The sequence below is a fragment of the Gadus morhua genome, chromosome 23 (assembly GCF_902167405.1).
Source record: "Gadus morhua chromosome 23, gadMor3.0, whole genome shotgun sequence".
Classification (NCBI taxonomy): domain Eukaryota; kingdom Metazoa; phylum Chordata; class Actinopteri; order Gadiformes; family Gadidae; genus Gadus; species Gadus morhua.
In genome coordinates, this window is record NC_044070.1 from 13814648 (window position 1) to 13835621 (window position 20974).

Below are 20974 nucleotides of genomic sequence, written 5' to 3' on the forward strand. Positions count from 1 at the left end.
TACAGAGGTCAAACTCAGGAGCCCTAACCCCTAACCTCTGACCCTTTAAAAGTCTTCCTTGTTTACACAGGTGACCATATAAACCCGCTTCAGAGCACCCCACCTGAAAATATTTAACACTTTGTTCTCGGCCGGTGTTTCGGCGCTTTGCACATGTGAGAAAATAAAAAACAAACAGTCGTATAGATAAATAACCCTGCATTTGTGGTAGATAGGTGGCTCTGCGTGCTATTAGTCCAATCAGTTCACTCTGTTTGTCTAACCCTGAGAGGGGGGGGCGGCAGGCACGGCGCCCGGCAAGAGGAGGGATGATCACATTCATTATTCAATATGGGGAAACCAATCTTCTGGAGCTGACCTTTTGCGTCTGCGCGCGCGCAACGAGCGCAAGTCCTTATGTGTGTTTATCCTCCCATTGCCTCATTTTCCCACAAATGCCCTTTTAATGCTTACACACACAAAGACACACACACACACACCTCAAGGGCGAGCACACACACACACACACACACACACACACACACACACACACACACACACACACACACACACACACACACACACACACACACACACACACACACACACACACACACACTCTTGAGCGAAGAGCATGTTCAATATATTCCTGTTTATTGAAATTACATCTTCCGTAGAAAGAACACATATACAGATTAAAATACAGACTGCTGTAAAGGTCACAGGAGTGTTAATGTCAAGGTTATCCTCTGAGAGACTATTAGGGATCAGGAGACGGTTAGCTCCGAGCAAATAACAGAACCCATCAGTCATCTTCTGATGACGATTTCCCTCTGGCGACGACGGTCAATATTTCTGGGGTGTTTCCGATAGTCGGATTATGCAACCGAAGCCTGCTCAAACGTGATTGGTCAATACGATACACTATAAAAAAGGACTACGAACCGAAACCAGAAAGCTTCTGATATCAAAATCGTATGCTGTCTACAGATTATAGATTCATATGCATCAATATGCAAATATCTGTTTTTAGAGATGTCTGTCTCCGCTATCACATTTGACGGTAAAGAAATGGCAAAACATGCAATGCTATTGCGTGATGTTAGCGACCCCACACACACAGTATGGCACATTTGGATACCTAAATAACCGGAATATAGTAGAGAAGCTTTGAATTCGCAATTGATATTCAATAATTGTCAAAATGATTATGCAATTTCTTTATTCTCACTTGCATCATAAGGAAATAGTACACAAGACTTCCACTCGATGAGGTCTAGAGATTGTTCTTGTGCAGCCAACTTTCCCATAGTTCATAGTGCCCTTCAGACATTCATTTTGTGTCAAACAATGAATTGATTGATGTGCTTTTCAACCTCAAACGAATCCATAGGCAGTGAAGACGAGTCCTCTTTAAAAAATAGACAGTCCAATAGAATGCAATAGCTGCCAATCTACCTAGAACATATGACGTAGAGAGATTAGGCTTGCACAAAGCCATTTTCACTTGCATGTGTGACAGATTTTGATTTAGTGTGGTATTTTAAATATTGGATAAACTACATTCCAACAGTTTTGCATGCAAATGGCATTTGAATGTGACTCATCCCCAGTAGCGATTTCGATGTTGTGTTTGGTACTGCAGTTGTTGACCAAAGACACACAGAAGCATTCTACAGGCTTCATCTTGTGTTCTGTCAGCCGCTTGCTAGAATCGTCTTTGATGGAGACCACAATTTCATTAAGAGATGCCTTTAAACTAGGTGCTGCCTATGGCAACAGGACCAGTTCATCATACACGAGTATTCCAGGGATGTCATCAATGGCTTTGTGGACGAGGTTTCACCAACGTGCCTTGTCTACAGTAAAAGTTTATGTTTCTAATATTTGTGAGAACTGCTCTTCAAAAATGTAACACAATAATACGTTGAAATGTAGACTTTTGGGGATATGGTAGAGTTAAGACGTTTAATCAATGCCGCAAGAGTACTCTGTGGCTTGCTGTGAACCGATTTTCAAGATGAATATGCGTACACAACCTGAAAATGAAAAATGATATCTAAATGAGACCTTTAGTTTCACTTCTTACAATTACTGCCTCTTGCGTCATTTGCAGCCAGACAATATGAAAAAACCTTAATGAGAGGCAGTTTTGCATAGAGATACAAACAAAAGAGAAAAAAAGTAAAACATTGTTGCAATCGATTGTCATCGATTGTCTAGTCTTCCAGCACATCACTACTCCACCCCGCCACCACCGCCATGGACACACACACACACACACACACACACACACACACACACACACACACACACACACACACACACACACACACACACACACACACACACACACACACACACACACACACACACACACACCCACACCCCTTCTGAGGGGGTGATTTGTCACCTAAAAGGCCATTAATCACTGGAAGGGAGGGGTCAAGGGGGTTGTGTTTATGAGACACAAACATGGCCACACATCCATCCAAGACCGCCCCCCCGATCCCAGCACTCAAGACGGACCCCCGAGGAAACCCTCCAAGGCAGGAGATCCAGACACAATCAGGTGAAGGGAGGACAGGTGTAAAAAAAACAAAGCAAAAAAGTCACGATAGGGAAGTGTTTTTTTAGCAAACAGTCGCCAAGGGCAACAGCGTGCCAGAGGGCAGCAGTGTTGCCTTGTTTGTTATCAATTGGTCCGCGTCTTGCACTGGTTCAAGCGGCGGTATAGGGACAATAAAGTTATGCCGCTAGGGTTCAAGAGGCGCGGAGCGGCAGGGCAACAGAAACTGAAAGAAATGATATGGCTTTAAATATTTAGAAGTAATATTCAGAGACGCTCGGGGAGCCGTGTTGAAGCGGCACCTGTGCCGTCCGGAAAGTTGAATAAGTAAAGCCGGTTTAGAGGCCAATACCAACGCCTTCTGCTTCTGATGGATCATAAGTTGAACGTTTTGAACGATGGATCATATGTTCATACATTGGGAGTTGACAATGCTGTTGACAATGCTTTGATTACGTAGCTAAGAAAAAACCGTACACTTATGTTTATGCACAAAAATATAAACATCACAGCACCTGTGCAGGCGGGAAAGTTCTTGTTGAAAAAAAGTCAAAGTCCAACTGGTTTCCGACTAGAGTTAGTATCATAACAACGAGATTAGATCCGCTGGCTCAATAACAGTAGACAACGACACAGGGGCATAATGTAGCTATTGAGCCGGGGAGTCTTAAAGATTCACAGAGTCCCACGCTCTCACTCCTCAAGATCATTCTCAGTGATTCCCCGTCGACCCCTCTGTTTTCGCCCGTTCGTATGACGGCTCTGGATTCCCCCCTGGCCTCACATGCCCTTCCACCCCTCTAAAAAGGGCCTTGACGTCCAACAAAGCCCTCATTCATCCAGCCCTATCTAGGATGAATGGCCCGGACTCCCGAGCATCAGTATGATACGGCCCCCTCCACAGGCTTCTGACTGGGAGAGCGAAGTGCGGGGGGGGGGGGGGGGGGGGGGGGGCGGGGGGCGACTGTGGGAGTGCATGTCAGGGTGCTGACCCTCTCGCTGGAGGCTGTCACCCCCTTATCAGCGCCAAGGTCTGACGGAGAAAAAAAAGGGCATAAGAAGCAGAGAAAGGCCGCTGTATCAATCAGGATCCAGTTTTGGACACACACACACACACACACACACACACACACACACACACACACACACACACACACACACACACACACACACACACACACACACACACACACACACACACACACACACACACACACACACACACACACAGGAGTAGGTGGTCTCTGAGGTGCTGTATGATAAGGGACTGGAATGGACATGTGAAATGTTCACGCAGGGCATCTGTCGGTGGTATCGCTGAGAGCCTTTGTGTGAAGTGGTGTGAGAGGTGAGTGTGTGGGAGCACATTGGGTACACTGTGTGTGTGTGTGTGTGTGTGTGTGTGTGTGTGTGTGTGTGTGTGTGTGTGTGTGTGTGTGTGTGTGTGTGTGTGTGTGTGTGTGTGTGTGTGTGTGTGTGTGTGTGTGTGTTAAAAGGTTGCCAAAGGAGCAAAAAATAAAAGGCTGATAGATGGAGGAGAAAGGTGGCTGATGTCTCACCTGCGATAACACTGTGATAAAGATGTGTGTGTGTGTGGGTGGGGGAGGCATTGAGAGAGGACTGAGTTCATGATATCATACAGGACAATGCACTCATTTCTGCCATGAATGGGTCTAAATTCAGTCACTCATATATGGAGCGGAATACATTTTTTTGTTCTTAATCCTCCAAAAGGTTTAACAACTTTTACATAGATTAGAAAAAGGGGTGCCATTAAATAAAAACCATGTAATCATCCTAAATGAATGAGGATGTCTTTCACTAAATTAAACAGGTTTCTGCAAATTCCTACCTCCCTCACATCTGTGTGTTAACAGACTTGCCCAACCACCTAGGAACGTGCATAACAGATAGCTGCTGTTGCAATCAATTATTCACTACTTCCTGATGGCATGTCTGTCCGGAGTGTTTGGATTTGACCGAGGCATTCAACATCTCATTCTCCCTTGTTCTTCCAGGGACAATACATTAACTAGGACAACTAAATATGTATGGAAACATAAATACACTACTAATAACAAAAAAAATAAAACAATAATAACGATAATACACATTCAGTTCGTTGACAAGCACATGATGCTCCGGTGACTGGGGTTTCTGTCTGTCCACCTTCCAGATTTACAACAGACAGCCAGACATACATCCAGCAGGTATTCAAGCGACGATGTATAGACAGGTGTGGACCTGCATTTGAAACAGAGGGGGGAGAGGGGAAGGGGAAGGGGGGAAGGCGTTCCCAGACCACATCCATCTTCAGCACCCCGCCAGCCCGACCCCCCCGACCCCCCCAGTCCCCCCAGCCCCCCCAGCCCCACCCTCCTCAAGCCTTTTAATTACCCATCACACAAGCTGCTTTGTCTTCTTTGGCCTCTAATTGTGGGCGCAAATTGAAGAGCTTAATGAAAGCGCTTTGAGGCCCCCCCCATTCATCAGCGCTACGGTAACGGGGCCGGTGTCTGGCCCCACAGGGGGGGGACGACGCAGGGAGAGGTTAGGACACACAGAGTACAAGCATCGGAACGAAATAACCAGCAGTGAAAAGCCAGGGATGTCTAAACAGAATAATCAATAGGGCCGTGCGACATCTCAGCGTTGATAGCCCCTTGCGTGCCGTGCCGCAGAGCGAGAGCAATTGTTGGGCCTGCAGAGTAGGAAGCAATTGAGTCTAAGTGATCAATTTAGTGACAAGGGGATTCCCTAAACTAAGCTTAGCATGCAAGCCTCTATTTGAACATGGCCGTCTGCCAATGAGTGTATGTGTTGTCAAAAGGGACGCCCTGTAATGTGTATGGATTTGTCTTGTGTCAGCTGTGCTGTGGGATCACGGCTTTTTCCCCCCTCATATAAGCACATTGCAACCAGGGCCCCTATAGTGTGTTTCCTTCATCACAGGATGTGTATTAACGGGGGGGAAATGAAATGCGTGTGTATGTGTGTGTGTGTGTGTGTTGGGGGAGGGGGGTCGTATGTGAGCAGACATGTGCCCCCTGTACACACATGTAGGTTTGTGTTTGTGTGCGTCGACGTGCATTCTCGTGTCAGTACGATTGAGCATGTTGCTATGCAGGGTTGCGCATACACACATATCCACACACACACACACACACACACCGGTGGTCACGCAGATATCAAATCTGGCCGCTCCGGCAGCCTGGTCATGTCCCCGACCGAAGACGGATCTGAACGGGGCCACGGCAGGGCTGCCAGCCGCCAGGTGGACAGATGAGTGTGTTTTGAAGGGTACGAATACAGGGAAGGAGAAAAAAAGTGGTTTAAGAAGCGCCCCTGGATGACAGGGGCCTCCCAAATGGAAGCGGGCAAATGCGATTAGACTTTATTGTGCGAGTGTGAGGGCCCGGCCGTAATTCAGTTTGAAGAGAGCAGAGGGTGCTCAGCCTTCACCCTGGGAAAGTTCACACTCTTGCAATCTGGACCAATAAGGGGGCCCGGGCAGGCGCAAGAAAAGAAAATGGAGGAAAAGACGAATAAGTATAATATACGGCGGTATCCCCCCGTACCCCAGGAAGGGAGGAAGGAGGGACACTGAGAGGGCCGTCGTGATCAGAGAGGACACTCGGACCTGCGGATGCTGTTGGCGCTGAGAAACCACAGAGCTTTGCCTCACACACAACCTTTGATTGACCACACTACAGTGTGATGGTACTCAGTAGGTTACAGAGTACTGCCTGACCAAACACAGTAGGCTAAACTTGAGGAGTATCTTTGAAAGGCCAATCCTTCAAGCATACAAAGTACAAGAACATAATTGGAGCATGTTTAATGCATTAAATATATTTTTAAAAAGGAAAAAAAAATACTTTTGTACAGGTAAGCAGAGGCAGTTCATGCATGTTATAATGCACTAAGATAAAATATTGCTGTGTGTGTTCATATAAATCTAGTTTTCAATACAGACTGGATTCTGATCATACTGTACACTGTTAACGACAGTTGTATCTTCAGTTTTCGTGTCTATCAGAACCTTCTTTATCTTGCTTTGGAGAGATGCTTTGGCAGTTCCTCTTACAAGTCACGTCACCCGAGGAATGTACATAACCAGGTATCAAGCCATAGTTTAAGGCAGATGTTGCATAGCGATCAGGTAGACCTGCTGCATATCTCAAATCGTTGTGCCGCCAGGGCTCTGTCAGTCCCCACAATCTTCCGTCCTTCTGTCCGTCTGTCTGGTCTTACTCAATGTCTTTGTCTTTGAGTATCTTCCTCACGTTCTTCAGGTAGTCGGGGTCTGGGTAGCTGGTCCTGAGAGGCCAGACAGAGAGGCAGTGAGCGACTCCAGTCTAGTAAGGTTGTGTCTTAACGCTGGACACAGCAAACACCATGTACCATAGTGGAGCATTTCAGGTGTATGATCTGAGTTCTATACGTGTTCTACTATGTATGGCTACACACCCACAGAAGGTCAGACAGTATTAGGATTTGTGTACACACACACACACACACACACACACACACACACACACACACACACACACACACACACACACACACACACACACACACACACACACACACACACACACACACACACACACACACCTAAGTGAAAGCAAATCTCTTGAGCACTCTAACCTCCTGCCCCAGATAGAAACGCAATGTACAGTATGTAGTACAGTACACCTGGTTGGCAATAAACCAAAAAAAAGATAATCATTCCTGGCACACACACACACACACACACACACACACACACACACACTCACTTCGAAGTCCCGCCATCTGGCTGCGTCTTGAGAGGGACGTCCACCGGCGACACTATGTCCACTCCTTCCTCATTGGTTGCCACGGTGAAGATGAGGCCCCGGCTGAAGCCCTTGTCCAGCAGCTGCAGGACCTTGCGGCCCTCCCGGTTATCGGGCAGGTAGGCCCACTGCCGCAGCCCGGCGAAGGGCTTCCCAGGGTTAGGGTGACTCTCCTGGACCACCGCAACAGGGGGAAACACAGGTTAATGTCGTTGCTACTGACTGACTGTATTTACTTTGTTTCACGAGTCGTGTCGAGATGGCAGTTCATGGCTGTGTTGGAATACATTGGGGAGATATGAATGTATGTATGTATGTATGTATGTATGTATGTATGTATGTATGTATGTATGTATGTATGTATGTATGTATGTATGTATGTATGTATGTATGTATGTATGTATGTATGTATGTATGTATGTATGTATGCATGCATGCATGCATGCATGCATGCATGCATGCATGCATGCATGCATGTATGCATGTATGTATGTATGTATGTATGTATGTATGTATGTATGTATTTATGTATGCATGTATGTATGTATGTATGTATGTATGTATGTATGCATGTATGTATGTATGTATGTATGTGTGTGTATGTATGAATGAATGAATGAATAAATTAATTAAAGTATGTATGTTTAATGTATGTGTGCGTATGTGTGTGTATGTGTGTGTATGTATATCACAAATCAGGGTTTCAACTGCAGGCAATGGAAACAGATGTTGGTTGGGTACTGCAAAGGACTCGTAGTAATGTCATGTCATCACTATTGAAGATGGCATCTCAATTTCACAATGTGAAAACAACCAATGTTTGATCATTTGTTGGGAGACATCTTCTTCTGAGATCCTCTGTGATCACTCAGAGGTGTACAAATGTGTCTCTCAGAGATGAGTTTAGTTTTATAGGGCACAAGTGAATTCTAAGCTTTCCATTAACCTAATAACCAGACGGACAGGATTTACCGCCTCCTCCTGTTTAAAAAAATGTGTCCCTTCCCCTCTTCGCTTCGCTACAAGTATTCTTCAACTGTTGCAATGTTTTCTGTCGCATTTCTCGGCCGCCTTTTGAGTCTTGTGACAAAATGTGACTTGATGAATGACTCGTTTGCGTTCCAGACGGTTTATTTTGTCTGTGCGTGGGGGAAGTGCAAAGGGGATGGGCCCTAATTATTCACCTTGAGCTAATGATTACAGTCCCAGGCAGACATGAATGCGGTCCCTGGGAACGCAGATCACAGGTAGGTGTGCTACAGCTGAGGACGGGCAGGGACGGAGCCTTGTAATGGTTGCTTGGATAATGAGTATCTCCTCCACCACCACCCCCACCACCAGTGTAACACAAGAGATAAAAGCATCCCTGAAACAGATTCATGGTTTCTGACATTTTGTGTTGGTATTTGTAAGTAGGTATTATTCAAACGCTTCTGTGCAAGCCGAGCACTGAACTCTTATGAAGTGACATGAAAGATTTATCTCAACAAGATAATAGTCATAAAAATTGATTAAATTAGAAGATTACAAAGATGGAACTAACCTTAAGAAATACTCTTGAAAGGAAGGGGATGTTATGTCTCTCTTCTCAATGCTTTTTGACTATCCTATTGAATTTGTCCGTGTAGAGGACCAAGGTTTTACTTTGTTAGGTAAAACTCTTTGATAAGGCACGATACAAATTAAAATGATCTTTTCCACCACGATGATAGGAGCAGACAAAGAAGAACACCTCGCCGTCTTTCATGTGAATCGCCCCCAGGCCGGGGCAATATTAATACAAACGACACTAGAAACAACAATGATGGAAACAGTGATGGTTTGGTGTCGATAAAGTGGTGCTTGAGACACACTGATGGGGCTATGGGGGGAACACAAGACCACAGAAGATGGAGGAACTCCACGTTAGTGCAGCGTTTCTAATACGGGGCTACAAGTTTAGCAGGTGGGTACTACGAACCGTTCTCAAAACAAAGTGGGATCATCTGCAAAGAACAAAACAGGAACACCAACCTGGGTTCGGCATGTGGAAGAGGACGTTGAGTATTGACATCTGGGTTTGAATCCTTACCGTCTGCACGCCGTCGGGGAAGATGAAGCTGATCTGCAGCGTGTTGTCGCTATGGTAGCCAGGGAGGTCTCGGTGGAGGATCACCCAGGTCATCTGGCCGTCGGGCTGCACCCTCCTGAGCTCCTTGTACCTGATATTCATCTCCTCATTAGCTGGAGAGACGGAGAGGGAGAGGCACAGAGAGATGAAGGAGAGAGAGAGAGAGAGAGAGAGAGAGAATACTACAGTATGTGATCCCTGGTCCTGTATATTTATTATAGTACTGAGCAAAGTGCATGTTTATTTATGCCAATCAAGCACGAGTGAGTGAGTGAGTGAGTGAGTGAGTGAGTGAGTGAGTGAGTGAGTGAGTGAGTGAGTGAGAGAGAGAGACTCATTAACACCCCATAGGGATGGATAGATGGATGGATGTGTAAAGAGGGTACGCGTGCGTGCGCATGGCTGCCCATGAAACAGAGAAGGCATATGCAGCCGGGTAAATGAACAGAATGAGACGTGGATGGTGGGGAGACAGGTCGGATTAATGAAGGAAGAGAGCGAGAGAGGGAGGAGAACAATGAAAGAGGAGCTGACAGCTGGGACAGGAGGCCCGGCTGAGGCAGTTTAATGGGGCCCTGGGCTGGAGGTGTACCTTGTGTAATCAGTGCAGGGGGTCCCTTTCCATTCAGGAACTCGTTGCAGTGAAACGTGTGGCTGCTCTGTTTGGAACCCATGATGGCCGGACCGCAGGATGCGTAGTCGAACGAGGTGGCAGGGAGAAAGAGGCTGAGAGAGAGACCAGAGAGAGACAGAGTGAGAGGGAGAGGGGGAAAGAAAGTGTGTCAACGTTCTATAGGCCCCCAGCCACAAAAAGGGTTTGCTCTTTAAATGAGTCCATTTCCATTGTTAGAAATTAGCTGGGATTGGGAATATGAAGATAAAAAAAAATGCAATGACACATGGAGTAAACAAAAAATCATTTGCATATAACCAATACGTCTGAAGCTATACCATACAAAAAATCCACAGGAGCACTTTCAATATCAAGCCTGCCGTTCCAATAGGCTAAAGATAGAATAATAAATAACGTATAGTATCGGCTTACTAACTTATTAATCGTATAATCACGCCTTATACAATCAATTAGAAGCTACATGGATGTAAGAAGACGATTTAACACACAACTATAGACAAACGGGCCTAAAACTAACAAAGTGCGGCCAGTGGTACTGGATCGCGTGTGGACGCTGCGTCTGGAGAGCTCACCTGGTAAAACACCTAACAGCCTCACGCTCCGTTCGTTGATAAGCACTTTAATGGCAAAGTGTGTATCTCTATCCTCTCTTTCCCTTAAATCTGCTAAGCCTTCACGCGGGGCTCGCCGATCTTGTTCCGTTGCTGCTTTCTGATTGTGACCCGAAACCGTGTTGTTGTGTGACCCGGTGTCCGTCCGATTGAGACAAGGAGAGACACTTGAAACGAGACTCGTGGGAGTGCGTTGGGTGTGGCGACGGGTTTCCTAGCCGTGCAGCAGATTGCTGCTCGGCGACGCGTCGGACCGGTGCGGCAGCCCGCAGCGAGTTTGGTTTCCAAACAGCGACTACGTGGGGCGCGTTATTACGCACGCAAATAAGCGCGTCGTGGGAATTTTGAGTGGACTAGTAGTCATGCGTGAAAGACAGATATTAAGCAAGGGAATAAGACCACACATGTAGAAATATCCTTAATAGGCATGGACATACCAGCTTAGATAAAAAAAAACATAAATGCCAATAGCATCGCATCACTTGAGGCCCTTGTTCAGCTGGTTTAGTCACTTTGGGTTGTGAATTTCAATGTAAAATTAAACAAGATAAGAGTTACTTTCAGTTTCACTCCAACCTTAAGGGGGAGGTGTGTGTGTGTGTGTGTGTGTGTGTGTGTGTGTGTGTGTGTGTGTGTGTGTGTGTGTGTGTGTGTGTGTGTGGCAATGATGCCTTTTGGAAGAAATATTTTTTTCCAAATAGCTTTTAAATGCTTTCTTCTCCTGAATCCCATGCTGTACACATTCCCTCTCCGCCGTCATAAAAGCATTCAACTGATCGGGAAAGGTGCCATTTCTTTTGACATCAGGATTGTCTATCTGATTGTTACGAGACTAAGTTGGATATGCATCATTTCTTTAAACCCCTTTAAGACGTGCACTTTGTTCTTTGTTTGATATACCAAGGGGTTTCATGAATTCACAGCAGCTTATAATTTCCCATTAAAAATACATGATTATAGGGTTATGGTAATGGTTATTGGCCCCATGTAGATAATTGGCACCGTGGGCAAAAATAAATAGCTTATTGTATCTATTCTTGTATCTCTCATTCGTTGCAGGAGGCTGGGTGTCTGTATCTGTGTATTCATCCGTTTGTCTGTCTTTCATGGGAATTGTTCAGGGTCAGAAAGCTTTTGAGAGTCACGAGTCGCTGAGTGTACAGGAACCAAGGTTGCGTGTATGACTCCCGCCTCTGACTCCCTGGCGTAAAGCGACGGCTCAAGTGAAATCAGCAGTGAGTGAGTCCACCAGCGGATTAAAGTGAAAGACCTCGGGTCTGAACCAGTGTCTCAGTCCCAGGACTATGCACGTGGAGAAGGTCAGAGTGTGTGTGTGTGTGTGTGTGTGTGTGTGTGTGTGTGTGTGTGTGTGTGTGTGTGTCATTTGGATCTTGCAGAGTGCAGTTGGAGTGTTTTGAGGGGTGTGGGGGATTCAATTGTTCACACTGCAAAGGAGCGCCCCTCTCATCATCAGATAGGGTGCGTTTCAAGCTTTTAGAAAGATCATTCCCTTCCCTTCCCATAGATTATATTAGCACAATAGGACATCACAAGTACAAAGGCACATCGAGCACAGACATATGAGCAACTGCATTAAGCTTTCCGCACTCAAAGACAAACACTAATGCAGACAAGCATACATTCATATCTACTCACAGCCTTATAATAAGATGTATGAAAACATTTTGTGAAGAAAAACAGTATACAAAAAAAATAAAAGTCAGACTGACACACACACACACCTGATTAGTCCGAGCATTCCTTCAAAGGCTAATCAATAAAATAATAACGAGAAGAGGGGATGGAAAAGGAGTAGGAGTAGGAGTGAGAGTGAGAGTGGTAATCAGAGCCACTTCTTTTTATTTTTTTATTCCTCTGATTTGTCCTGATGAGCTGATTCCAACGAGGACATCCAAATGAAGCGCGTCATCAGCCAGGCAGCAGATCGTATGCTCCCCCCAGGAGACATGATCTGGGATGGGATGCTATCCGCGCTACCGATACAGGCTCTTATCTATGGAGAGCTTTGAAATCATTGTGTAAGGTTTTGGTGCTTGTGGCTAGGGAGATAAGAAAATGTTTGTGAGATACGCTCAAAATACACCATCCCTCAAGTTTTTTGTTGTTGAAGGAACCGAATATAAATCACAAAAAAATAAAATAAAAATAAACGTGGTTGTTCCCAATTTTTTTAAATTATTGCAGTATTAGGTGGAGTTGGAGCATAAATCTAAAAATAATAATCAAAAAATGTGCGTCTCATTGTTGTATCTCTAAAACTCCAAGGAGAGGGTTTGCATTGGGCCTTTAAAGGAGAGGCCTCCCCACTGACCCTGCTTTAAAGAAAACCTTCCTTCCTCACCGGAGCCATCACTGTTTCCGTCGGCTTGGACACCAGCCAACACATAATAATTACTGGAAGGTGCTCAAGGTCAATGTTAAATTGTATTACTTTCCCTGTGTGTGGAGCTGATATTACTAACTATAATATTTGTTCAGCTAGTCCGGGCAGGCGAGTATGATCGTTGAGCGATGTTTCAATAACTCTCGACACAGCCAACCACATAAAGGGCTCCCCAGGATGAGCTCCACTCATCCGCACACCGTGGCGGTAGACTCTCTCAGCCTCAGCGCCACCTCGTCTCGACATCAAGGTGCATCCGAAGAGGCGTCGTGAAAAGAAGGGGTCTAGAGTACGTTGACGATATTTGTAAGGTTTGAACCCAAAATCATGACAAGGAGACAGGCAGGACTGCATTGCAAATTCAGATTACTTAATAAACCGGAAAGGTTGAAACCACCGGGAGACCAGACCCAGTCAAACCAATCCGACAAGGGGCCAGCAGAGAACCGAAAGCCCATGAACAGGGGTCAAAAACGGGCGGGTCAGCGAGGAACAACACTGCTTAATGCAGTGACGCTTGGTGTGACAGCCAAGACATTCAGGCCGGGAACAAAGGGAAGTTGACTGGTAATTGAGGGGCTAATGAGGAATGAACTGCAGGGGAGAAAGTTGTGCGGGGAGGGAGACCGGGGAAGGGGCTGAGGTGATTGCATAGCAAAGGGGAGTGGTTGCATTCAAAATGACAGGAGAGTTAGTGACAGGGCAACAGCGGAAAGGAGAAAACTACAGGGGAATATGTGACTGACATTAAGAAATTAAAAAAAAGCAAAGCGATTCTTATTGGATGACATTATAAGATAAAATCTGTTATTTTGAGTATAAGTAGAAAAACACAAATACTAGAAAAACTAAATCAGAGCCTCCCCTAACAAAGGTGTCAAGGTTGATCACTGGATTTACCTGCTGAGAACAGAAACCGGTGTGTGTGTGTGTGTGTGTGTGTGTGTGTGTGTGTGTGTGTGTGTGTGTGTGTGTGTGTGTGTGTGTGTGTGTGTGTGTGTGTGGGGGCGAGACAGAGAGCCCACCACTCCATCATTGCCCGGGGTGCATCAATTACCTCGCAGGGAGCCTGCCAGTTATTACTGGCGTCTGTTGTGAGGAATTAGGCTAAAACAGCAAATAAATAGACAGAGGGCGGGAGGTGGACACCTCCAGACGCCCTTCTCCTCGTCCAAATCCTCCTGTCTGGACGGGAGGCAGCTTCTGCTTGGGCCGCCTTTCCGTTATCGGATCATTTTCGCCACCCCTCCGACGTGTTTCCTCACTAATTAAATGTGTTGGGCGCCGTCCGAAAAATGTCACAATTGATTTGTCTACTCTCTGCAAGGAGCCATTTCATTTCAGACTGGAGGGGTGGGTCTTTCTCTCGGTCACACTCACACGCCCACACAAGTAGGCTACGTCTACTGTTAATAATGATTTAAATATAATACCTGCAAAGATGGTAAATGTGTGTCAGGTCAAAAGTATTGTTTCCACACACAAATTATTAAATAATACCTTTACAACTGATTCCATTAACTCCATTTATGAAGAATAATTTATGCAATACAAATACGAGGTAAAATAAATCTTAAACACAAAATAATGTTGGCTTTGAGTTGTGAAGTGAAACGTGAGGTGACCATATAAGCCATGGTACAGAATTCTCCAATATAATGGAAAAACACAATTACAAATGTCTTATGAAACTAAAGAGCTCAGGTACTTTCCATCACTCCTATTATACCCACTTGATGCTAATGTGTTTTTCTCCCCCAATATGTATTCATATTTAGGTTTCATACAACATGACCAAACCTAGCACAACCTCGAGTTAATTATTGACCACTGTTCACTGATACTCAAAAGGGAAAGTTGAAAGGGAAGTTGTTTAGTTTGACAAGCACAGCGACGGACAAAGACGTATAGGAGGACTATTGATTACGCTGACGGCCATGCCTGTTACTCACACACACACCCGATACCCCATAGGACTTCCATCAGTCCATCTCCCGTCTCATCAAGTAGAAGGGTAACCTAGATCTTTAAGCCGTCTTTCCAGTGTTAGAAAGAGAGCAATATTCAGGTCAATTCTTTCTCAATCGATTTGACTCTTTCCCTCTGCTCTCTGTATGGAACAAAATATGTGTTATTTTTCACGTCCTTATTCTGTTTATAGACTCAAACCGCGATGACAGGGCGACCGGGTCTTTATCCAATAGAACAAAGGTCTGACCGGACCCCTTAGCCCCCCCTCCCATGTCCCCGAGCTTTGACCCAGACAAGGAGCAGGGAGGCAGAGGGTTACCAACCAATTAGGGGGTCCCTCCCATTTCCTATTAAATCTTCAATACTGTACTATTTTGATATAGTATGGTAGTGTATAGTGTTACAGTCTGGAGTATATACTTAACCAAAGCTATTAAAGAGTAATGGTGTGTTCCTGAAACCTCAGACGCCATCCTTCCGAGTTGCACTTTTGACGTCATTTCTATTCTCGGAGCATTTATAGCGTTCCTGTTTGTTTTTGTGATTTTTTTGTGAAATTGGCTAGTCGTTGTTTATGTTAGCTACATTAGCCTCTTTAGCAAACCAGCCCGAAATCAAATAACACTACTTTATATTGTAGTGCACGCACAGCAAGACCATGCAATGTATGAATTAGTGACCGGAATAAAGTAGCAATCTGTAAGAGCATTTCAACGTGGTACAAATAAAAATAAAAAAATCTCTTCAAGGGCGCAGCCATTTTGTTGAGAGCGTCATCTCAGAATTGGGGCGGAATGCTAGACAGTTGTACATGTGAATGGAGCTGAATGCAACAGGCTGAGAATCGCTGACTATTTCCGCTTTGCATGGGGATTTTTAGTTAGACAGAGGAAGTAACACAATCTACTGCTAATTGGGAATACACAATACATTATAAATTGATTCCATTGACAACTGTGCTTTCATGCATGAGGAAATTAAGAACCTCCTCTAGCCACCCAAAATGGTTCAAGATAAGAAAATCAATCGGAGAAAAAAAATAGCATTCATCTGTATAACGTTTATACTTATAACGCTGCATTGACTCTCATTCTCTCGCCATTGTCCATGCTCAATATCGCCCCTGGTGTCCACTTTACATAATTCAGGCAAGCGCTGTATGTACAACGCAATTTGTGTTGTTCATATTGTATTTGGTTTAAATTGTTCATTCTCATTCTTGCTCATTCTAAAAATTCGAATAATATTTATTTATTATTTTATCATTCATCTAGTTGCTGACGTAGAAACACTAACTCATTGCACAGTGAAAGCCATACATTTCAAGACAGAGAAAATCCTATCAAAACATGCTAGGTACATTTCTTTGAAAAAAAACCAAATCCAATCAGACTTCATTGATCCCAACTGTTTAGGAGCATGCCACTACCACCCTTGTGTTTCTCTAAGTGACACCTCTGATGAAATACACGCATTGAACATACCGAGCTGAGGAATAATGAGACGCGGGTCCTACAAGAATTGAATTCATTTATCGTTATTGAGTGGACGTTCAACATGGACGCTTTCATGGTGTCCTTATAGTTTGTTAACCCGCCCCCCCCCCCACCCTCTACCTGCCTCACCCGGGCCTGTCAGATCACAAACACTTGTGTCCATCGTCTCTTCCCCCCCCCATCCCACACACATACACCCACCACCTTGGTAAGAAGGGACCCAAGTACTGTCAGAGAGCATTCCCTTCAAGCACGCGGCGTGTGGGTGGGCCAGGGGAGACACAAGCTGTCTGAGGCCACTCCATTAAGTCGTCTTGTAAACACGCCGTTAGGATGGCTGGTGGGATGACACACGCAAGCATGTGACACGTTCTACAACACACACACACACACGCTCTGAAACAAGCCACCCCAGCTCCGGGAACATACTGGAAATGAGCAGGTATAACACACACACACACACACACACACACACACACACACACACACACACACACACACACACACACACACACACACACACACACACACACACACACACACACACACACACACACACACACACACACCAAACTCTACCCCCCCCTTCAGCCCAATCTCTCCCACCTCCCCTCTCTTTATTAGCTGGCTGTGGCCCTGGCCGCTGATGTGATCAGCTTTGACAAGTGCCGTGCAACTATTTGGATGGTGAGTGGAGGAGGAGGTGGTGGTGGTGCGTGTGGGGGGGAGGGGGATGTGATCCACTTGGCTCGCTGCTGATCAAATCTCCCAGAGAAGAGACTATTAACTCCAAGCAAATTGTGCCAAGTAGCTTAAAGGGCCCCCTGTCTGTTCTAATATCACTGATATCTCCATTTGTTGTCAGGGTGGAGACGCACACAACATCTCTGTTTAAGTGGGTCTCTCCTTCTCACTCTCTCCCCCCCCCTCTCTCTCTGTCGACAGATGGAGGAAAAGGGGAGAGGAGTGAATGCGTGTCTAGCGGAGGAGGGGGGGGGGGGGGGGGGGGGGGGGGGGGGGGGGGGGGGTGAAAGAAAGTAACATTAAGAACGTTTTTCTGTCAGCCACACTTTTTGAAGATGGGCTGGGTTTGGAAAGAGCAGAGAGAGGGTTTGTTTCTAAATTTAGACTTCTGCTATAGCCTGAAATCCCAGATATTGCATATCTTAGCTTTAATTGAATACAACTTCTCCTTGCACCTTAAAATAGCTCCCTTCCTCTCTCCAATGGAAATCTGTTTGTTTGCATTTGTATGCGTTTTTACACCTGTGGCGCTGTGTTACAGGTCGAATCAATAGCAGACTAATAGTCATTGCGATGAGGCATTTTTCTTTAAGCATGTCTAAGTGTGCTCTTCAGCTATCGATCCTGTTCTAAATGTCTAGTTGACCAATCAGGAAGCTCGGTCGGAAATACCTGTGGTATAATATAATGGTGCATCCAAACGCATGCACCCACAGACTGCAACATGCATAGGCTGCCATCCCATTAAAATAAGACATTTTTTTAATCCATTTAGTGCGTAATTCCACAGCACACTTTCTGTTCAAAGTCTGTGACGTGGCGATTCTGTTCCCTTTCGTCCCGCTGTCCTCGCGCTAAACTCATCTGACCCAGCCCCTGTTTTCCCCAACTCAGGTGAGTAGAGGAAGACGGCGGTATGGAGAGGAATGTCACTACCGCTTTCGTCTCGCTAAACGGTTGTTATAGCAACCGAAAACGCCTAACTCGTCGAGTGTGTGGCAGCCCTCTCGGAGACCCCAGGTGTTTCTCAATGACTCCTTTCAAGCCGACCGTAGGAAATAATAAGAGAGGGAGGGGAAGAAAGGAAATGAAGAACAGGGACCCTGGGATGAGATTAGCTCTTGAGCTCCATTCAGTTAAACGGATATGTTGGGAGTGCCTCGAAAATAATAAAAAAAATAGATAACTTACTGACCGCCTGTTGGGTCTATACCATCCATGATTCTAGATATATAGGCATTTTTGTATATGTTATTATAGTAGAGATCTACCCCCCTCTTTCTATCAAAAATTCCCAAGTGCCCCCCCCCCTCCATGTCACTGGTCGGGCCTTTGGCAACATGCCTTCCTTCCGATATATCTCCTCGGCTGTCTCATTGGCTGTCTGGACAATCCCGTTCCCGTGGTGATGGATGCCCTGGCGTGCGAGCGAGACAGGGAGGACATTAGGCAAGTCCCAGTGGAATGTGTGTGTGTGTGTGTGTGTGTGCAAGTGCGTGCGTACGTGCGTGCGTGCGTGTGCGTGTATGTTTTTGTTTACATGTGTGTGAAGATATTTGGTTAGAGAGAAGCTGTCACAGTGGGAGATTGTCATTCAAAGGACTTTTCTGTATAGCCTACTTGGATAAGTGTATCGTTATCCTACTGAACAAAGGAATATGAGTGAACATACACTGTCACTATGCTACAAATTCACACACTGACAACACACATTCATCCTGCCCCGTGCGTGTTTGCATACACCTGCCGATTTGTGCCCTGGTTGTTCAGAATTAAGACAGGAGCCGTTGAAAACGAAATGGCCTCATACAGAGGCAGGCATAAAACCAGGGCAGATTTCCTCAACGCATCTCACACAATAAACATATTACACTCAAAGACATCTCTCTTCTATTGCCATCCATAAAATCAACAGCACCATACTTCCATGGGAACATTTCTTGAATACCCATGAATAAGTCAAGGCAACTTAAAAAAAATCAGTATAAATAAAGCAGAACTTAGGTTCACAGACTCATACTAAAACAATGAAAAAAAAATATTTACTGTAAATATGAATACTGTTTCATGATTGATTGTGCTATATTTTTGGTTTTAAATTATTATTAGCAGAACATTAGTATTTTGGTTATGATGCCACTTTATTTTTGGCACAACACAGCAAGGTGACATTTTTTTTATAGTTTGTTTAGCTTACTTCTCGTACTCACCTCCAGTTGATTCTTGTGATGCCTCCAGCTGACACTCTGATGTAATCCTGACCTCGACTGACCCGTCTGGCCGCATGTGCTCCTTGTGTTTGTAGTGGAGAGACCTTACAGGTGTGTGAGTGATCAACTATAATGACAATTGGAGGGCGGAGCTATAAGTGGAAGTCTTAGCGATTGGCTCTTGTGAGGTACCATAGAAGGACCATAGGGTTATGTACAAATAATTATAATAACTAAATCCAAATTATGCCCCTTGGTTATGGTCAAATTAAAACATTGATCGTCCCAGCTGACCCCCCCCCCCCCCCCCCCACACACACCACCAAGTTATCTCTCTCTCTGTCTCCCTCTTTTTGTCTCTGTCTCCCTCTCTTTGTCCCTCTCTCTGTTTCTCTCTCTCTGTTTCTCTCTCTCTCTCTCTCTCTCTCTCTCTCTCTCTCTCTCTCTCTCTCTCTCTCTCTCTCTCTCTCTCTCTCTCTCTCTCTCTCTCTCTCTCTCTCTCTTCTGTTTGAGATAAGCAGACCAACATGTCAGAGTTATGGATACCCCCTCAGGGGTAATTGTGCCCAAAAATATAAATGGGTGGCGAGGGGAGGTGTTGGGTATCGATTTTATTTCTCATTTCAAGCCCCCAATCCCCCCCCCTCCCCCCCACACACACTTCTCAGCCCACCATCCCAATATACATGAGCAGTCGCCCCTGCAGATAGATGATGCATGATACACTTCCCCCTCCTTCTGTTTTTATCAATATTGTTTTTATTCCTCTGCAGCCCGCCTGCCTTCCCTAATGACACCCCTGAGCTCCTAGAAGAGGACTGTGGTGGTGGTGTGTGTGTGTGTGTGTGTGTGTGTGTGTGTGTGTGTGTGTGTGTGTGTGTGTGTGTGTGTGTCTGTGTGTCTGTGTGTGCCTGTGTATGTAGGTGTTTGTATGGGGGGGGGGGGGATTGTTTGTGCGTGTGACTGTTAGTTTGTGAGTGTGTGTTTGACTGTGAATGTAGTTGTGTGTGTGTGTGTGTGTGTGTGTGTGTGTGTGTGTGTGTGTGTGTGTGTGTGTGTGTGTGTGTGAGTGTGATTGTGTGTGTGCCCGCATTTGTCCGCGTGTTTGTTTGTGTGTGTGTATGGGGGATGATTGCGTGTGTGTGTGTGTATGTGTAAGTGTATGTGTTTGTATAGGATTGGATTTGTGTGTTTATAAGTGGGTATACCTGTGTGTTGTGTCTGTTTTTATGCTAATATGTGTCTGATTGGATATTCAGTCATAGTATGTATCATTAAAAATGTAAGAACCAGTAAACTTTAAACTTGTATGTATTAGTAAGCATGTCTACTTTGACCTTAAACATAGTAATCAATGGTATTTTTTGGAGTTACTAATACAATTGTGCTAATGCAGAAATAGCAGGTGTCAAGTCTCATTGCCAGT

General features: G+C 45.2%; 1 protein-coding gene across 1 annotated transcript; it reads right to left on the reverse strand.

The window, feature by feature from the left end:
• Window positions 1-6371: 6371 nt before the first annotated feature.
• Window positions 6372-19636, reverse strand: dtx3la (deltex E3 ubiquitin ligase 3L a). The gene is made up of 5 exons (XM_030348255.1): window positions 19549-19636; window positions 10071-10204; window positions 9440-9591; window positions 7330-7541; window positions 6372-6868 (listed from the first exon to the last, which is right to left on the reverse strand). The coding sequence occupies exons 2-5, from the start codon at window positions 10150-10152 to the stop codon at window positions 6799-6801; spliced, it is 516 nt and encodes a 171-aa protein (XP_030204115.1). The 5' UTR covers window positions 10153-10204; window positions 19549-19636; the 3' UTR covers window positions 6372-6798.
• Between the last annotated feature and the right edge of the window lie 1338 nt (window positions 19637-20974).